Source organism: Maylandia zebra, linkage group LG2, assembly GCF_041146795.1.
Source record: "Maylandia zebra isolate NMK-2024a linkage group LG2, Mzebra_GT3a, whole genome shotgun sequence".
NCBI lineage: Eukaryota > Metazoa > Chordata > Actinopteri > Cichliformes > Cichlidae > Maylandia > Maylandia zebra.
The window spans coordinates 46,732,236-46,752,347 of record NC_135168.1 but is presented as its reverse complement, the minus strand read 5'-3'; the positions used below and the strand labels follow the sequence as shown (position 1 = coordinate 46,752,347).

The following is a 20,112-nucleotide window of genomic DNA, read 5'->3' as shown; positions in this document are numbered from 1 at the left end:
AGAGAAGGGAGGATAGTGTTTAGACTTTATGAAACAAATGCAGCTCCTACACTGAATAGATATATTACTTTGGCAAGGTTTTACGTTTACATTTATCTATCAGACCTTCAGGTTTTCACACACATGTCGAATGAAGGGGAGGTGTATAAAAGACGATATAAAAGCAGTCTGGGAGAAACAAGGGGGTAAATCACAAACAGGAATAAAGACAAGGAAGAGGAAAGAAAAGGAGGAGCTTGCTATGAACCTGGACTGTGTCATTTCTGCTGTGTGTTTGCGAGCAATGGCTTCGAAGGTCCAAATCAAACCAGACAGGTCTGTCATATACACAACTATTTTACTAGAATTCAACTTGTATCCTACTTTACTGCTAAAAAAATGTTTTTGGATTTGTGGTTGACCCTTTGACGGCTTCTGGGGGCATGGTAGAGAGAGTTTAAGATTCACTATCCTTTTGTAGCTTGCCAACTTTACCAACTTCTGAATACCTGAGTGGAATATAGCTGTAACAGCTACATGCAGCACAGGGGAAAATGGCCTTCAGCATGGGAGTGTCTCTAAAATCAAGTGCAGATATGTCTATGCCAATTCTCTCATTTCATTCTCTAGTCGTTTAAGTGGGTTGATGAAATGTAATTCATATAAAACTCCAATAAAAATTCAATAAAAACACAGAAATTTGGTATTAAAACCTTTTTCAGGAAAGGTTTTATAGCCACCCTTGTATTGTAATGATGTAGGCTGCTAGCATGTTCAAATACAGTGTGGCTACACTGTAACATGAGTACAGGTTTTTGCTAACTGTAGCTGGGACCTCGCCATCAAAAAGAAACTTTTTCTACTCAGCTCTTCTGTCGCCTGAGGCTGGGGACTGATGTAGTGATTTGTGCTGCTCAGTGCAGCCAACAACAGAGCAGTTTCCACGCTTACCTCTTTGCCTTGACATAATGCTAGGAGTTCCTGCAATTGCAAGAACAAAAAGGCACACCTCAAGCCATTTAGCTTCGTGCCACTGCAGATGTGACAGATACAAAAATAGCCTCTTAAGAAAGAAGATGGAACTGATTGAAGGCACAGCAGGTGTCAGACACCACCGCCTGTGTACTGAAACTAGTACTACTCGAGTTTCTATAGTGTTTTTTTCTCCATACATGTACTTGCATGTCTGTAAATGTTGGTAGATATGTGTATTTTGTGTCGTCCTCATCTCACCTGGACTACGTGAGTCTCCGAGTGTCCAAGTGCAGTCTCTATGAGAGGTCAATGGCTGCTGCGATAATGCTTAACTGATGCTGGCTGTCAATAGTCATTCACCAGGAGAAAAGTGCTCCGCCTGTTCAGTAAATTACACAGTGCGACGTGAGCTGTGAGGTTCAAAACAACCTGACCCCACTGTTGTTGTGAGAAACAATAGAACAATGACTGCAATCAGCTTTTCCAGCAACCATCTGTGTCATGCTGCTGACTACAAAACACCTTTCCATTACTCCAGGGCTGCAGCTATTAGCTCACCATGCCATTGACTCCAAAGTGAGATGGAGAGGTTATTGTAATGCCACATTAGATTGTCTCTGACCCTTCTTTATCTAGTATTTTGTTTTGCTGACCTTGGCATAGGTGGGCTTTTTGAATGCTATAAAGCTTGTGAAAGTGATCATTTTTCACAATGACTTGTTTTTCTAGAGATCAACACGCTTGTGAGATGTGAGATTATATTGGAGATTATTTTTGAATATGCTTTGTGTATGTTTGAGACATGTCTTTCTCCTTTTTTCCTTGACTCTCTGCTTCTCACGGCTTCAGCAAGAGTTCCAGGGAGCAGTATGAAAAATTGTCCACCATGCACAAGAACATGCAGAAGCTGTATGAAAATATAGGCAGTTATTTTGCCTTTGACCCCCACTCGGTCAGTGTGGAAGAATTCTTCGGAGAACTGGCCAACTTCCGCATGCTCTTCATGGTAAGTGCAAACTTTCTGATTTTTTGCACACGAACACAAACACGTTCCTTCAAAGTAGGCACATACGTTGACTAACAGAAGCCCCCACCCACACGTGCGCATACTTTTGCACACGCTTACTTGCACACACTGGGTGTCAGTGAATTGAGAACAGAGGTTGTGTATTACACATGCACACATTTTCATCAAACTTCCAGGGTCCTGACAGGTGGTGAAAACTTGTGCGAAAATTACACTGCTGTACTTTCATGGATGCACTTGAATAGAAAAAGGGGACGCCGATTATGTCGTATCGCACTTCCATTAGTTTGAAGGACTTTGGAAGGATATACAAAAGAGAAATATCAAAATCTAAGCAGAAGAGGCTGAGGTAGTCATTAGTAATGGACCAGCTCTGAAAGCAAATTTTCCATAATGCACCTCAACAGCTTCTCAACCCTTCCTGTCAGGTAAATGCTTACAGCTTTCAAACTCTACACTGTTAGTCCATAACTCAGACTTCTTCTGCTTATAATTTTTCCTCATGTTTTCAATCGCAACAACTCCAAAGACATCACTATGGTCTTACCTCGGTTATTTTGGCAGACTTGGTACATCTTCAAAGCCAAAAAAGAAATTATGAAACGTAGATCATTACGTGAACAACGATGGTGAAATAATATCCGTCATCTGATAATCTGTCAAGATTTTCTGATGTTTCTGAGTCACTTTTCTGAATATTTCTTTAATGTTTATTCAAGATATTTGGGTTTTGGTGAACAACATGTTAATAAACAGGAGAATTACTGTCACGCCATGTTTGATTTACCTGTCTTTGTTCTGAACCTCAATTTCAGAAATGAGGCCGATTGTTTTTTTTAACACCCAATATTTAACATTTAACATGTCGATTTTTAGGAAAAAGAGCAGATAAATGTAAACTTTCTCTTCATGTCAAACATCCTTGACTTGAGAACTGGAAGAAAGCGTTACAAAGAAAAAATAAAACGGGTCAATCAAAGCAAGACTACTAATAAAAGAGGCGTCGGCAAGCTTCATAACCTGGTAAACAGTGTCATTTACATATTTATTCTTTCACATATATGTAAATACAATAAAAATATATCTTTCCACTGATTATAAAGTATGTTTTGTCTGCAATAAAAAGTATATATATCATATACGATATCTGAGAAATGCGATGAGAAAGGTTTGAGGTTCACTAAATGTGAAGTAGCATTTTAAATTGGATTAAGGGAAATAAAAAAACAGCCTCTGCTACTTACAGCAGTGGGAGATTAGTGTGTAAGAGGTAATATTAATTATAAGATAAACATCCTCTGTTAAGTAGTCTGTTAAACATTCATTCAAGCGTCTGTGATTTTCCACCTTGAACAGTCTAGTCATCCCTACCAGCAATGCCCCGAAAGCTCCTGGTGTCAGGATGATGACACCGTGTCCAGACGGCACACCCTCAGTCTTCACCATCTATTAATGTGAATGACAAGGTCCCCTTGTCTGAATCCTTTCCTCTCTTTTCTCTGATCCCCATTTGAAACCAACTTTTCATTCCCGCTGATCAAAGTGCACAACCATACAACATAACGCTCCCTTGAGGATTCCAGAGTTGCATGTCTCTAAAAGAAGCATCCACCCAAGAAAATAAATTATTCTCTCAAGCAAATAGCTGCAGATGAATATTTTATTACTGATTTAAACTTTCCTTCTATGGTTAAGGGGAGGGAAATGACTGGGATATAGTTTTGTGAAATGGGGGTTGGATTATAAGTTAATATATTCATATAACAACAATCCTTTAATCACCATATTTTTCAGATATTATTTATAGTTTTCGGCTTTTCAGCTCTGCTGACAGGAATGCTAATCTCATCTGCTCGCAGAGCACAAGAAATCAATGCTTGTTTATACTTTTATTTCTCTTACCCTGTGAAAACAACTGCGCTAGCTTCTTTTCAGCACAGCGAAAGCTTCTTCTTAGCTTTTCTTGTCAGTGAAGCAATTTTAGGGAGATACCTGCATCATGTTATTTATCTTTGAAAAGGTTGACCTGCATCAGCCGCTGCTGATTTGTTCCAACTGGAATTCAAGTAAATTTAACTTCTTAATATGCCTGGTGTGTCTCACACTCTTATTTCAATATTGAGACATTGCATTGTTTGACTTTCTTCCGTCTGTGTTGCATTGCCTTGTGCAATGCATTCACATCACAAAGCATCTGCAGTATTAAAGAATTCCATTGCAATACAGTCACCCTAAATTGCTTTTGCTAAAAAGCTAGGGCTTAATGCACCCGACCGACATGAGGCATTTGAGTAAACGCATTGACAGACAGTCCTCACAGAACTGAATGTAACTGATAAGAGAATCCATTAACTCGATTTCCCTTCTGTTTCATTCTCTTTTTCTCCCTCGCTCCTGTCCCATTCTCTCTTTTTTCCTGTGGCCAATGAATTATTATTTGATTTCAGTACATGGACTCAGTATTCCAAGAGTCCAACAATTTGTTAATTTAATGCTGCTGCCATATTCTGAAATTGAGTATGAGTGAAATGCAATCGCAGGGTCTTTATACGTAATCCTGACCAGGAGCATGGGGATGAGGATTTTTTCATTAATGAGTTATCAAAGCACAGCAGATGGGCTGGGATGAACTAACAGTCTTCCTTGTTAATTGAGTGACTTTCTAATAAGACCAAAAGACCCAAACTGGGTTCACAAAGTAGCAAGATAGAGCATCTAAGAGATTAGAATGATGGTTTCTGTGTCTGTGCGTGGGGGTGGATCCGTCCACTTCTTAGCCCGCATGATATTTCTAAAGCTCCCTAATTCCTTCACAATATGAGAAATGATCATAATCAAGCTGATGATGCTAAAGATGACGCTCTGGCAAAGACTGAGCTCTACCTTCTTGCTGAATCACTGTCACATTTCCTCAGGATGCTTCTAGTGGTGCACAGTCATTAAATTCTTTGCACCAGATTTTAGAGGTCACCTATCAATATGGGAATACATGTATACTGCAGAGCAGAAGTCTCACAATCTGTAACCTATAACTTCTTGAAGACATTTCCCCAACATCCTGGCACACAGTGTAACAGATGGCTAATAAACACATTTGCTGCTTAAAGCCCAGGCGTTGTAGTGTTTGTAAAATTCAAATGAGATATAGCAGTGACACTCTCTGTGTGAGATCACTGGTGCGACTGAGCAGTTGGAAATACTTATTGCTCCCTCATTGGACTGGCAAACCTGTATGCATGGGAGGGGAACCATGCTGTGGGAGATGTATTGTGTTGTAAAGGGTCAAGGAAGAACAGCAAACACATTTCATGAATTATTGAAAGAACGGACCTGGAAAGGGAAAAGTCTGCGTGGCCTCGTTGGTGGGTTGGACGTGGATGTTCCACAGCATTCAGTTTCAAGCCAAGTATAGAGAGAAGAGTACCTACAATCTCCATCGCAAACACACTGAGTGTGACACGCACTCTCATCTCGTGGCCTCTGTGAGCCTCGGTGCTGCAGTGTGCTGCTTCAGTGGTGATGTTGTCAATCATACTTGAAGATGCTATTTTACAAAACCACATTTTGTTTTGTCTCTCGGTTTAAACATCCATACAGAGCACAGCCAGGGCCCATAAATGCAGGGTTTTACAGCTTTATTTAAGGGTTGTGGGGTTAAATTGTCGCTATAAAAGATAACAGTCGTTGCGGTGGATATTCAAAGGCCAGTTTTTAAGCTAAATGTATTTTCTCGAAGAGCATTTCCATTTTGTTTGTGAACAAAAACCTCCCGTGCTCAATAGAAATATCATTTGCCCACCAGCAAACTCAGTAAAAATATACCGGCTGCTGTTTTTGCTTTATGTGTTGCAACATTTGAATTTGAAAAGTCTCTGCTCAATTAAATGAGAAATTTGCCACAACTTGACTAAAATTAGATTTGCACTTAGATTTGCTGTGTGTCACAGGTGGTCAGGTAATATAATCCATCAATGTAATTTGCGCTGGCACTTTGCAGCCACCTTGGATCAGGTATTTCGAAGACCCACTACAATCACAGGCCACTTCATTAGTTACACCTTGCGAGTACCTGAACTGCCATCGTTTTTTGTGGCATAGATTACTAAAGGTGCTGTAAACAAACAGCATTATGTGACTCAGCTGTTCCAACACATCTCAAATATGGTCTGTTGTAGCCCATCTGCTTCAAGGTTCACTATGCTCTTCATTCAGAGATGATCGTCTGCATGCCTTTGTGATAATGTGTGCTTATTTGTGTTACTGTTGCCTTCCTCTCACCTAGAAGCAGTTTGGGCCATTCTCCTCTGACCTCTGGCATCAACAAGACATTTTTACTGAAAAAACTGCTGCTCACTGGATATTTTCTCTTTTCTGTACTACTCTCTGTACGGCCTAGAGGGGGTTGTGTAAGAAAATCCCAGAAGATCATCAGTTTCTGAAATAGTCAGCCCAGCCTGTCTTGTACCAAGAGCCTTGCCACATTCAAAGTCACTTTTTCAAAATAATCTTTCTTCCAGATTGAGATCCTCACTTTGAAATTAAGCAGATTGTCTTGACCATGTCTACATGCCTAAATGCACCGAAATGCTGCCACGGGATTGGTTAATTAGATATTTGGGTTAACAAGCGGTTGAACAGGTGTGCCGTATGGAGTGGCCTTTGTGTATATAAATGATTGGAGTGTGAGCAACAGGACTAATTTCTGTGGTATCAGGGGCATTAAAAAATCAAGGTTAAAGAAAAACAAACAAAAAATAAAGCATTAACAGACTGGGGACTTGCAACAAGGTAACATTCAGGTTATGGATATAGTAAGATAGAAAAGTCATTACTCGTTTTGTATACAATGTTGTAGTGTAACACGCATCAGTAACACAGAGGTTAATGAATCTTATATATTGTTTAGCTCATTAAGTAACAGAACGATGTCTTTTTTTTATTTAAATTTTTAAAAAATGTAATAAATAATTAACCTCTTGTGCGACTAATTATAGTAATGAGCATCACCTAGAGACCAATGCCATGGCCAAAAATAAACATTTTCATTCAAATTACATTGTTACTTGTACTTTGATCTTGATCGGTCGAAAGTGCTTTGGAGACCAACTGCAACGCATGTGCTTTCATAACTTAGTCTCAGAATTTATAAACAATATCTAAGCATTTCAAGAGGAACCCGAATTCTTGCCTTACGTGTTATATGGGTTTAAATCAGGTTGTCTGTATGAGGTGTGTTTTTGTTAAGCAGATCTCATGATGATGATGGTTTCCCCCTCTGTGTCTTCCTACGATACAGAGCTGCCAAGAAAATGAGACTTGATACAATCAGTCGCTGCCAGTGGCAAAATTGGGGTGGCCAAAGAGAATGGTAGAGCGAACACTATGAGTGAACACATATTTGGTGCTATGGTAATTAGTCGTGCTGTTTGATTAGAGCAACATGATTATGTTGCATAATCATGTTTACAGTCAGAATTAGTTGTTTGTTTAAAATAAGTTTTGCCGACAGGATTTTTTATGCAATCTGCATAATTTACAGCAACTAATGCTGTAAGTGTCGAGCATTACAGCGACAGTATCCCCAAAATGAATCTTGTCAGCGGACGGTGACAAACATTTTGAACTCAAATAATCTCTTATTTGAGCAAAAAGTTAAGTGTTTTACTAAATATATACCCATGCACTGCTTTACTAACTCCAAATAGCAACATAGTGTTCGGACTAGTTTGTGTATCTGTTTCATTTGCACAGCTTGAATGCGATGATGATAAAATATTGGTTGAAATGTGAGTGTTTACAAATCTTTTTCAGCCACAGAAAGATAATTTAACTTGGTCCATTTTCAAAATGCAGTTAATACTAACACTCTCCCCTATTTTTTTAAATTACTTTCTTTTATTCTATTACGACTTCATTATCACAACACCCCTTTACCCCTCTTTTTCCCTCTATCTCTCTCTTGCTCTGTCTCATTGCCCTTGTCATCTAACAAGGAGACAGTGACAATGAGGGCTTGTGTCCTTGGACATGGAGAAAGGCTCTGCTATTGACTGGCATGATGAGCTGCTTTTTCCTTGTTCCTTTCCCACAATCCCCATAATCCCCCTGTCTTAGCTGCCAACACAACACACACATCAGGACCACAGGGGCATTAGATGGGGGGCCTACTGTCGCCACTTATTATATCAGTGCACAGACAGGGCCATGCCTTCACTTACGGATGCACACACACATGCATGAGGGGAACACCACAATAAGCAGGAGGGCAAAAATGGCTTTCACCATAGGCACATATGCATGTATATGTATAGATACAGCATAACCGTTCCCACGTGCACACCCACCTACAATGGGTCCTGTGCAGGGCTGCACCACAGACCTGAAATGAGACAACTTTTTCTTCAAAGGTCACTTGGTTGCATCTTATTCTCTGTTGGCACAAGAACAAACTGACACATTTGTAAAGGCTGAATACGTACTGTTGATTATCTCTCTTTCTCTGACTCCTGACATTTCAGCTGGCCACGAAGTAGGCCAAAGATTATATCTTTTTCCCTCCTCAGAGACCATCACATTTCTGCTACACTTTTTAATGTTGCGGCATGTCCATACAACCATATTGATGTCTTTTTCATAACAAATGAGCTTGTGATAAGAAAACTTTGTAAGTCTTGCAGTTGAATGTTTGTGGCCCCACACATAAAGCATGATATGCTGTTTTGTTTTTGTTTTGTTTTCCCAGCAGTTTATCTGTAACTATCAAACTTTCCTCTGAGTAGAATTTCCTAATGACATGCCGCTGCTTCTGAACACTATACAGTAGTGAATATGCTTAAAAAAGTGGCTGTGGCAGGAGCCAAATTCTGATTTTATCTGTGTTTGTGTCTCTGTGCGTGTGTCTCATCAGGAAGCAGTGAAGGAGAACCACAAGAAAAGGGAGATGGAGGAGAAGATCAAGAGAGCCAAGCTGGCGAAGGAGAAGGCAGAGCGTGAGAAGCAGGAGCGCCAGCAGAAGAAGAAGCAGCTGATTGACATGAACAAAGGTATGCCACTTCTCCCCATGCCGCCACCGAGCCGGAGATAGGAGAACTCGGAGGACGAGAACAGGAGGATGGAAGGGGATTTCGTGGAAATCTGCTTCACATAGATTTGAACTGAAGGAAGAGGATAGTGTGTAGGAGGAGCAGAACTTATCTTTCTTAGCTATGAAGGAATTCTATATTTACTTTGATACCTAGCACAACGTTTCCAAACAAAACAGAGGTTATGTTTACACGTTACGTCAAGTTTCGTCCATGTATGTAGAAAGACATATTTTTTCATAAAGGACACACATGTATAATGTTATACATATTTTACATAGTGTATATCGTTCAGTTTTGTTACCAGCTTCCATCGGGATACGAAAGAACTTGCAAGGAAATATTTGTGGGCATGTAAAGATTGAAAGCTGTGCACGACATATAGAAAAGGCAAAAGCTTGTTCTCCAGAAGGCACGTCCAATATGATTGTGGTCATTTTATTAGTCCATTGGCCCATTTATCCATTGGTCTTGTCGAAGCTGTTTTCAGGCGGCATGTTACATTTAATGTTGCAAATAGCTAGAATTAGACTGTGTCCTCAAGCAATGCCAGTAAGCCGTGTATTGATCAATGAAAGTCACAGTTGTTCACACATGAAAAATAATAGTGACAGAGCTGGGTGCCTGTGTGTAGTTATGCCAATGACACTGAGAAGATATTTCAAGCCTGGAGGGGCTTTGTGAGCAGTCAGTGTGTTCTTTTCTTCTTCATTTTTTTCTTCTTTTCTTGCACAAATTGACTGGGATTTTCACAATTTACCAACTTCTAAATGTCAGCACCAGGCAGAGACCTCTCTGTAGCTCAGCCATATTGGGAAATGTGACAAGACAGTTCTCAGTATGCCACAAACTCTCCAAGATAATTGATGCATGCTGCATTTTCTTTTTCCTAAGCAGTGACCTCTCTGAAAGCCTCACTTTTAATAATCCAACATGTCTGAGCTGAGGGAGCCTGTCTACCCCTCTCTCTCATTCTGGCTAACCAGATGGAGAAGGATAGAGAAGTAGGTATGATATTAAATATTTCTGCCAGAGCAGATTTTGATCTCAGTTTCTGAATGCCATAATATGACTCGTATGAATAAAACATAAGGATGACATGGGCAACGTTGCCTGCGGCCTTGGAGATAGTGGGGATTGTGCACCAGCAGCACCAGCACCTAGCTCGTTGGACTCTTGCGATAACAATGACCTTTGAAATTATGAAATTTGCACTTTAAAATTCAAGTTGTATCAAGCCCGAGCTGTATTTTTTTCTTATGAGAAGGTTCTTACCTACACGGGCTTTAAATGTTCATATTTTTGAGTACTAACTTCTGCCTATGTGGAATGTAATCAGAGGAAGATCGATCAAATGCAGAGATTTTTAAATGTACTCTGTGAATGAGAATCTGAACTTCAGCCAGAAGCAGGTTGGAGGTTACAGCAGCTTGGTGGTTTGTGCTTCTGTTTTCTCTTAGCTTCCCTTTAAGCTGTGTGGTTTGAACACACATTGCAGGATATTTGGTGCTTTCACGTCTTACTTTTTCCCTCCATTTCTCTCCAGTTAACAGCTTTGGCTTAAGATTCTTGGCTTTCTTCTCCAATCCTGTTCTACAATTCTACATGTGCTACCGAATTAGTTATTTTCACATCACTATTTCAGCCTGAGCGTCAGCAATGTTTCCAGAGATGGATCGTTTAATACCTTTAATACACCTTTAATTAATTATGTCTGAAAATAATTTAGTGTTTTCGAAGGTTGAAAGGCTAGAATTATAATAGTCGTGTCTTTATTGTATACTAAATTTGTTTGTAGGCTAAATATATAGATGGAAGGGAGAGAGAGAGAGACAATGAGATCAAATATAAATAAATTTAGATTGCAAATCCATTAACATAAGCAGCTAGAGTAAACATATGGCTGTTGTATTATGAGAATTATGCTCAGGTCATTGTCTTATCTGTTTTATGGATTTACAGATTTTCTCATTTTATTGCTTAAGAGAGTCTTTGATGGATCATAGTATTCAGTTTAATGCCATTTCAAGAGGCTATTTTTGAGAAGGGATAGATTTGATGTCATTTCACAAATTGCAACCTAATCCTCTTCGCTTGCAAATGATTAAGAACGAAATACATATTTAATGGGAGTTTAATTCATTTAGCTTGTGCCAGGATGGCACCAGGGTGGGGGAGGGTTGACGGACAAATGCAGTAGGACAATCATTTTCCCCCCCGAAAAATCCCATTTCCTAGTTGATAAAACTTGCAATTATGCTCTCTCTACGTTCAGTGACACACACACTTCGTCAACAAGCGTGATTGATAGATGAGACAAGCGCTGAACACGTTTTCTTTGTGAAGTATTAGAAATCCTAACGTAGGAAATTGCTTATGAAATCATTACCCAGTCACCCCATTTGTTTTAATTTGCTCTAAGTGGATTTCCATATTCTCTTCAACTGACCAGATGTTCAACATTTACTAAATCACTTTACTTCACTGGAAATAACTGTTGAACACTGTAGAATAAATCCAAACTAATGGTTCTGTCTAAAACACGAGAAGATGGCTCAGCGCAGCAGGATATTTTTTATTGCAGCATATGAAACAATGTCACAAACAGCATGCTGAGTGTGTCAAGTGCCCAAGCATGGTAGAGCATCTGGACTTTACTTCTCTAAGGCATTTGTGAAGAGTAGCAGACCCCTTTGGCTGCTTGCTCGGCTGGCATCTCTGAGGTCAGTGCCCCCGTCTGGGGCAAGTGTCTGAACCCACATGTCAACTGTATACCCCAATCAAATTCACTAAGCTTTGAACAGAGCCGGGAAGCACACATGCTTCTTGAGCCCAATTCAGCTTGGCATAAGGCACATAAAAGGAAATAAACACGCAACCAGAAAAAAGTAATAAGTCAAACATTTTATTTAGTCCATGAGAAATTTGTTTTCTTTTTTTGTCTATTTTTCTCAGAAAAAGATACAAAACCAAACCTAATCTAGGTTCTGTGTAAACGTTCCCTTCGCGACGTGAACATCTAAAAATACACTGTCAACCTGAAGAATATAAAGCTTTAAAGCATACTGGTTATAACTTTCGAAGTTCACATTACCTTTTATGAGTGTACCAACTGCCTGCTAACTCAGTTGGAAACACAATGAAATGTTATCCAACTTTATTACTTTACTAATTGCGGATCTCAAAAGAAAAATATTTGAATGGAAAACTATATTTCAGTAAAATCAGTTCTTATAATTGTACTACAGGGTATTACTAAACGCAGTGGCTGCACAGATGCTGTTTTTATGATTAAGTTTTACTTGCAAAGGGATCATTGTTTTAGAGACAGAATTAGAGCCCACCCAGCGTCAGTCCATTGCAACAGCTGGCAGACACACTGACAGAATGTGGATCCATACATTTGGTCGCTCACTGGGATTTTTACAGCAGATAAATATGTTTAGGCAAAATGTTTGTGTTTGGGATGACACATAGTGTATTCACCTTCATATTTTTTCACAAAACATCTGGTTGAGGTTGACTATGTGACATTTTCTCTCAGTGTCTTTAAAAGTCCCAGAGCCAAGGTTCAAACCAACAGACATTAAGCAACATTTCCAATAATTCAAGCCCTGCTGTGTAAAATATCGTTTGTTGTTCATTTTAATGTAATTGTAATTATGTAATTATTACGTGTTCTTTATTCTACAGTTTCTATTTATCCAACCTCATTATCTTGTATATAAAGAGTATATGCAATGTATATAAGATAAATTAGCTTAGTTAGGTTAGACACAGTGTAACATTTAAACGTGCAATCAAGATGACATACATGTAACTTTACGCATACATTAGAATGTATTGGAATGTGAATCAAATTTACCCTCTTATGAACATGTTGTCATAATAGTGCTTTTTAAGTTATTTCTTCTTTTTTTTTTAGCAAAGAATTTATTTTTCTGAAAAGCAAGTGTCAATTATTGTGGCATGCTAAATTAAAATTACATATTTCTCTGCAGCTGGCTGGCTGGTTGTGGCCGGCAGAGCCCTGTCAGGAATGACAGCAGTAGAGATGCAGATTGATGGTTTCGTGTGACACTGACAGCTGCCGGTAGGCCAGTGCATACTTGCTTTGCAGCCATGCCAGCCAGGTGATCATAGTCAGGGATTGACAAGCGGCAGTGGGTTGGACAGGTTGGCTGTCTAGGTATGCATGTGGCTCCACAGCACAGCAGACATGGCAAACAATATTACCAGGGGAGATAGCTTATAGAGACACGGAGGTCAAAACCCAGGGGAAAAAATATATACTTCTGAGACATATTCTCTCTTTTCCTCACCTTTGCTTAGAAAATGAAGCCAGTTTTAGAGCACTGAAACTGACCTTCTTGTTTGATATATAATATGACGAACAAGGATAGACCTTTCAGAATTCAACAGTGATATATAAAACCTGTTTTTCCACAAACAATAATATCTTCGAAAGACCAGCCATGCCTTCCTTGTCTAGTTATAGATTTGTGATTTGTGATGACTTATGAAAATGAAATCTCTTTCTACATTTGCATGTGGATGTAAGTGCAGTGTAATGCCAAACTTTGAACAAATTGTTTTTTCTTTGTCCTTGCATGTAAGCTGTCTCAATTTAGAGTGCAAAAAGTGCAAGCCATCATCTGAAACTTCTGCATATGGACCGGTGAATTCTGCTATTACCCTGAAAGACAAGAACAAGGGCACCAGGATTATCTGCTGTCATAGACCTATTCTAATAAATTACAGCATGTTAGATTGTGCTGTATCTCCAGTAAGAATCGGGGTCTGCCTCAAGGAGATGATGGCACAGAGATTATAGAGGACTGCGTTTCAGTGCTCTTGGCCCAAATAGAATAAACTGAAATATGTAGGGAAAAAAGGCATGCAAGGATTAAATACACTTTGTTGAAAAATGCCATTTTGCAAATGAAAGTAATACAATAAAATAGTCATCCACTAAATTCCCCGATTTTGATATTTCCAGTACATCTCTAAAATTAAACGTCAGCATATTAAAGTGACCCTCATGCTTTATGGGGAAGCTTTTAGTATTTCATGATAAATACCCCACTCATTAGCAATTAAAGGCAGCATGGGAATAGTTTTTATCTGTCTGCATTTTGCATCACTTTTTCAAGGTGAACTGGTGTATTTTCTGATATTCTTTAGTATTAGGAGAAATGCAAACAAAAACAAAAAGTGTGTTATTTATGTAATTTTAGGAAGCTCATCTCTAATCACTGTCATTTCTGACTTTGTTTCCTTCTGCACGGATGGAACATTCCTTCTTGCAGTATTCTCTCTCCCATTGCTTTCAGAAATATTCTTCTTCTGCTTGGTGAAATCAGCTCCGGCACAGTTGAATCTCATTAATTTGTGGGTGGTTCAAGTGTCTGATCATTTCCCCTCCCAGATCTGGACCTCACCAGTCACTTTACAGTCAATCAAGCCTAATTACCCTCGCTACAAAGACCGTCAAATCCATTTAGCTTCCCCAGGCAGCACCGCCTTTCACTGATGTGAACAGCCCATGTGGGGTTTGGTTCAGATGTTATCTTGATCTGGATTCCAAAACTGCATCCACTATCCAAATATGCCACTCACCAAAAATAAAGACTCTACTCTGTGCAGGATGGATGAAATCCACAATCTTTAGAGCAGCTGAGTATTCTTCCACTGGCTATTTGGCAATGCATTAATCTTACCTGATCTTTTAACTGACCCTGGTTTTTCGCGGCGAGGTTTTTATAAACACATATGTACTTTTTTACCATTCAGGCAAGATTCCATTGATTGTACTTTACGTTAGAAACTGCCATCAGAACCTGTCATGTTGATGTAGCACCAATATTTTAGATTTCTTGTCCATGTTTCCGAAAAGCACAGTCAAAGTCGGCATTGTTCACTTGTTTATGTTTTACAGATTTGAGGTTTAAACCAAACCGCATTACACCTCCTCCATCATTGCTGCAGATAGCATTGCACAATAAAACACCATTCCCTCTCAAGGACCCAGCCTTGAGACACTAAAATGTTAAGCCGAAATCTTTGCATGGACTTTTTCACAAGCACTATGCCAGCTGAATGTTTGTAAAGACAATGACCTAAGAGTTATACGCACTGCGGCTTTTCACAATAGCTAAACAGCAGCTTTTTGCTGTGATAGCTGATGAGTAGACAATGACACAAGAAAAGTGTTGCATGAGGTGAAACAGAAACAGTACTGAAGATAAACTTGTCCCCACCAAGACCACAGAGTGGGATCACTTAACAGGGAAAGTTTGGTTTATAGAAGACACCATTAAAGTATGTATAGACCTTATTGTATATGGCCTGCTGCGAGGTCACTTCAAAAGATTCATGTGGGTCAGTCACTACCATAATGTTGTTAAATTAAGCAGAACCTCATTAATGGAAAAAGGGCAATAGTGGTCTTCTCTGATGTGAGGACAGGCATGGCCCTGCTGGCACCCTGACACGATGACCCCATGTGGCTCATCTAAACTGTGTCATCTTAACATCTGTCAGTGCTGGGTTGGAGCTGTTGTTTGTGTGTTGGTGTTACTGGCCAAACTAGCCAAAAGCAATGGATAGATGGTGATAGCAGTATGCTAACTTGGGTGGCCTGCAGGCAGTAGAAGCAAATGATAGCAGAGGAAACAGAGTGTGGTGATGACTATGTTGAAAGCATTTCTCTTCCCCCCCTTCCCATTTCCCAGTGTCCCCTCCCTACTGTTTCTCACTCGGGGCCTAGCAGCATCCATCCAGATGGAGGGTTTATTTTTGTTTTTGTTTGTTTACTTATTCATGCATCCAGCTATTCGGGGCATCGCTAGGGCTTTCGTTCCACCACAGAATGCAAATCGCCACGGCGGCTAATCCACTTTCATCTCTCCCTTGTCGACATCCAACTTCTTTGCACGTTTCCTCCAGTCTCTCGTAGTCAGGGCAGTCATCCTTTCAGTGTGTGAGATCAAGCCTGCAGTGACCAGGCCAGCCTACCATTTCTCTGTACTTTATGCATGTCAGCACAATGCACCGTTCACCTTCCACCCACCTTTAGTAACTGCGAGACGTTTTTCTGGATCTGAGTGTCTTCCTTACTTACTTTCCCCTGACCCTGGCGCCAAACAGGACCTCACAGCACAAGTTAAGTAGTAGCAAGACTGGCATTCCTTCTGGAATGGAGAGTTGTGGGAGCATCCCTAATTGAGTTAGAGAGGACATGAGTGGCTTTGCTCATTTAGTTGTTACAGTAAAACAGTCCAGACCAATCAGCAGGCAAATTTTCTTTTGTATTAGCCGGTTTACCCTTCATTTCCCATTTGTCCTCCTTTCTTTTTTCATTCTTCATTCAAGTGGAACTAGGAAGCTTGCACACACTTATTAAAGACTACGGCCATTCTGAAAAGTTTCTCAGATTATTGTGCCAAAGCTTTCGTCACGGCAGCGATACTGCAGGGATATGGTAACAAAAAAGGGTCAAAACAAAAAGAAAGACATCTAACAGGTGCACGATTCCTCTCCTTTGGGCGTTTGTGTTCTCTGCGGCAGTAATGCTCTTTGTCTGCCCTCTGCTGTGGCAGGAGGGCAGGTGGGTGAGTAGAAGGGGTTGCTGTGCTCAAAGCTAGCTAGTTAGAGAGCAGGCAGCAGGGCAGTGAGAGGAAGGGGGTGTTGAATAATGCAGGTGGTTGCTGGCCGAGCCTGAATTCAGGTGTGAAAATAACACAAAACCAGGTGCATGCAAGTGAGACTGGAGAGATGAGATGAGATTAAAAGAAAGTGTGGTTGTTGCCTCTCCACCTGGCCATAAAGCAGAAACCCACCCCCCTCCACCGAGGCTTTTGTTTCACGGCTAATGGTCCAGGTTAATTGCACAGGTGACTTTCTGTGGGGGAACAGATGGGCTCAAATGTGTTCAAAAACAATCCCAGCAAGCAGAAAACAACTAAGAATGAGTTGTTCCTCTCCTCTTTATTCTTCCTTTCCCTTCTAATCTTGTCTACTAAAGTCATGAAGGGTGACTGCAGTGAGGTTAAACTCTCACTGTGTTCTTCTCTCACAGTGGGTTCAATTCATCAAGCACAAGGCCGGTAAGCTCTCATTAGATCTCATTACAGTGCAAATGAGCCTCAGGAATTTTCTAGTGGAAGGATAGTAGTGGATAATAGACAGCTCTCCTATGCCTTATGTTGAGAGACTTTGATTAGAGCAAAGTATTTTAAGTGAATAGAAACTTAGAGGATAGTGGAAAAAAAATACGATTGATTGAAATACATAAATAGCTTTTTTTGTTTTTGCTGACCAACCTGTCGTACTGGTGCATACGGGATATCATAATTTGCCATTATATCAGAAATCCATACTTGAAGCCAGAAGCTTTTTAGGATTCTAAGAATTATTTGTCTCTTTCCCCTCAATGAATCATGAAGGCAGCATGTGAGCCATCAGAAATTGATTTCTCAATTGATCCACTGTGGTTTTTCTCCCCAGAAAAAAAAACATGCAGGGGGTGACAGAAAGCAAATTGAATTTATGAACAGGCATTGTTGACACTCCTGTGTAATTATAGCAGTGCCATGCCTTTGGTGCATGGTACATGTTTCTCTTTCTCTTTTCTGTTTCGAATAATTATGCTTTGTCACATTTTCAAGGTGACAGCTGTTCTTTTACATTGCAGTGCATATTTTGAGTGTTGTAGATGACTGATTCTAATTGGCCTAAGTTAAAAATAGATGTTTTTTTGTTTAGTTCGTGTACATTATGTAAGCTTTTTAGTTCTAATTGGTCATTGACTGACAAGTGTTCTGAAGCAGGCGTCGGTGATACATTGGATTTCTGCAAAACTTGCAAGAACCATATCTCAGTTAATTCATCATGAGCATCCACGTCTGAGTCTTTCTCCCTCTTCCTACCTTTACATTCCTCATGCTGCTTTTGTTAGTAGAACATATACTTGCTTGTGGCTATACTAATCTGCAATAAACATATTTATTTAGCTACTAAACAAATGTGAAACAGGAATTTGTATCACATGAAATGTGAGTCCAGGCTGCAGTATATGTTTTAGAAGTGATTAAAAGTAAGAAAAAAACCTAGCCACAAAGTTTTGAAGAAGGCTTTCACACCCTCGTGTCTTGCCTTGCTCCACTAGTCCATGTCAATAATCCCACCCCACCTCTTTACTTTGGTTCCCAGTGCTGCCTTCTGTGGGTGGACTTTGACTGTGTGTTCTTCCTGATCCTTCTTAATTCTTTCATTTGTTATCTTATGCTTACATAATAGTACATAATCAAGGATACGCTTGCAGTATCTCTGCTCATCCTTTTCCTATCCCTCCCCTACCTCCCTTTACTATTATCAAAGTTAAAGTGCCCCTGGGATTGGTGAATGATACTTTTCTTACTGAAGGTACTTTTTTCTTAGTGAAATAATAATCTTACAAGTTTAGTTTTTATCCCAATCCTTCTGACACCGCATTGCTCTTTCTATCCCTCCTAATTATAAAATGTGATAGTGCTGCTTGTAAATATAAGAGCCAATCCCTAGAACTCAGTTACAGTTGGCTCAGCTTCTGGGGCCAGCTACTACCTGATATCCAGGTAAAGTGAGGTAAGCAGGATCAAAGAAAATAAATGGAAACAGTAGATCATCTCTATCTGGGAGGTAAAGTTTCATAGCTTTGGTTGTGATCTTAAAGATTTAACTCTTTAAGAAAATACCTAAAAGTGTAAAAGCTGCCACCATGTTCCACACTTCCAGAAGCTTTAATAAGATCATTAAGGACCTCGGGGCTGTCTGTTAAGGTGTCCGCATAGGTGTTTCATCACTGGAAGGGTTTGTCAATGTCTTGGGTCTTAGCCCATCTTAACCCATTTAGAAAGCAATTTCCTGTGAGCAGAGGGGATCTTTCCTCTTGAGAAAGATCTGTGGGCATAAAAGGTTAGCTTTTCTGTAATTCCACACCATGCAGTGTACCAGAGCTGCTAATGAGAAGCAGATGAATATTTGCCTTAGGTTTAACAGCTCAAAACAAGATGAGTGAATTGCAGGAATAAGGCAGAAATATCTGCTTAAGTGGCCAATGTTACAGTAAGCAATGGAGAAAGTTTGCTTTGAGGATTAGTGGAATAAGTGTAGTCAAATAATGTGCAGTTTTCTCCCCGAATAAATGCTTACTTTGTCTTTGCAGATTTGTAGAATATATACACCATGTGTATGTGTTAATAAGTTCAGACAGTCTGAAGGCTCAGTTGGGAGAAGTTCTTGGTGAGGCAAAGACCTGCTCAAGTTTAAGCTTTGGACAGCTTAGGACATAGTTAATTGAACGCTGTGAAGTAACTGGGGAGAACGCTTCCCATTTTAGTCATTTTGGTTCTTTCTGTCTGCAGTCCTCTCCCTGAACCTCCGTCTTCTAGGGCTCCAAAGTCCTGGCCATTACAAATGATGAATTGTGCTACAGTTAAGCTAGAAGTAGGACGAATTGATCAAAGTGTCAGGTGCCCCCTGTGATGTTTAGGTCTCCACGAAGAAGGCAGTGAAGAAGGAGCTGTCAAAAAGTTTCTTGTACCACAGTGGTTGTAGATAAATGTTTACCTGCCACTTAACACGTTGTGTCAGACTCACAGTGTGTCCTTACTAGCCTACATAAGAACGAGTACCTAATGATCTTGGGATTTGATATAGTTATAGAGGCTGCAAGTTGTTCAACATATTGTTCTCCAGGTCCACAGGAGATGAAACCCATGCTCCCCCTTTTTAACCGACGAGCTTGCTATCTGAGGTGTAGTGCTGCAATTTGAGATAAGCACTACTTGGCGCAGCTTTGGTTTTGTTCTGATAAAGCTGGTCTAATTAAGCTTGATTTAATCAGGATTGCTTTTAAGCACAGCACACAGTTGGAACAGATACTTTGATTTCAAAGTAGCCCTTGGGAAGAACTTGAGGAAGAAAGAGAAGGAATGAGATAGAGAGTAAAATTAGTGAGTACGACTGAAGAGATGCTTTTTTAAAATTAGCATAAGACATGCTTCT

The 20,112-nt window shown here is 39.9% G+C and overlaps 1 protein-coding gene across 9 annotated transcripts in view; it reads left to right on the top strand.

Moving 5' to 3' along the window:
- diaph2 (diaphanous-related formin 2) overlaps window positions 1-20,112 on the top strand; it is a 365,791-nt gene that overhangs the window by 293,468 nt on the left and 52,211 nt on the right. For all 9 annotated transcript variants that reach the window (XM_076875695.1, XM_076875708.1, XM_076875689.1 and 6 more), the window contains 2 exons: window positions 1,796-1,960; window positions 8,889-9,024. In XM_076875695.1, the coding sequence (XP_076731810.1) occupies window positions 1,796-1,960; window positions 8,889-9,024 (301 nt within the window). The remainder of the gene's footprint in view (window positions 1-1,795; window positions 1,961-8,888; window positions 9,025-20,112) is intronic.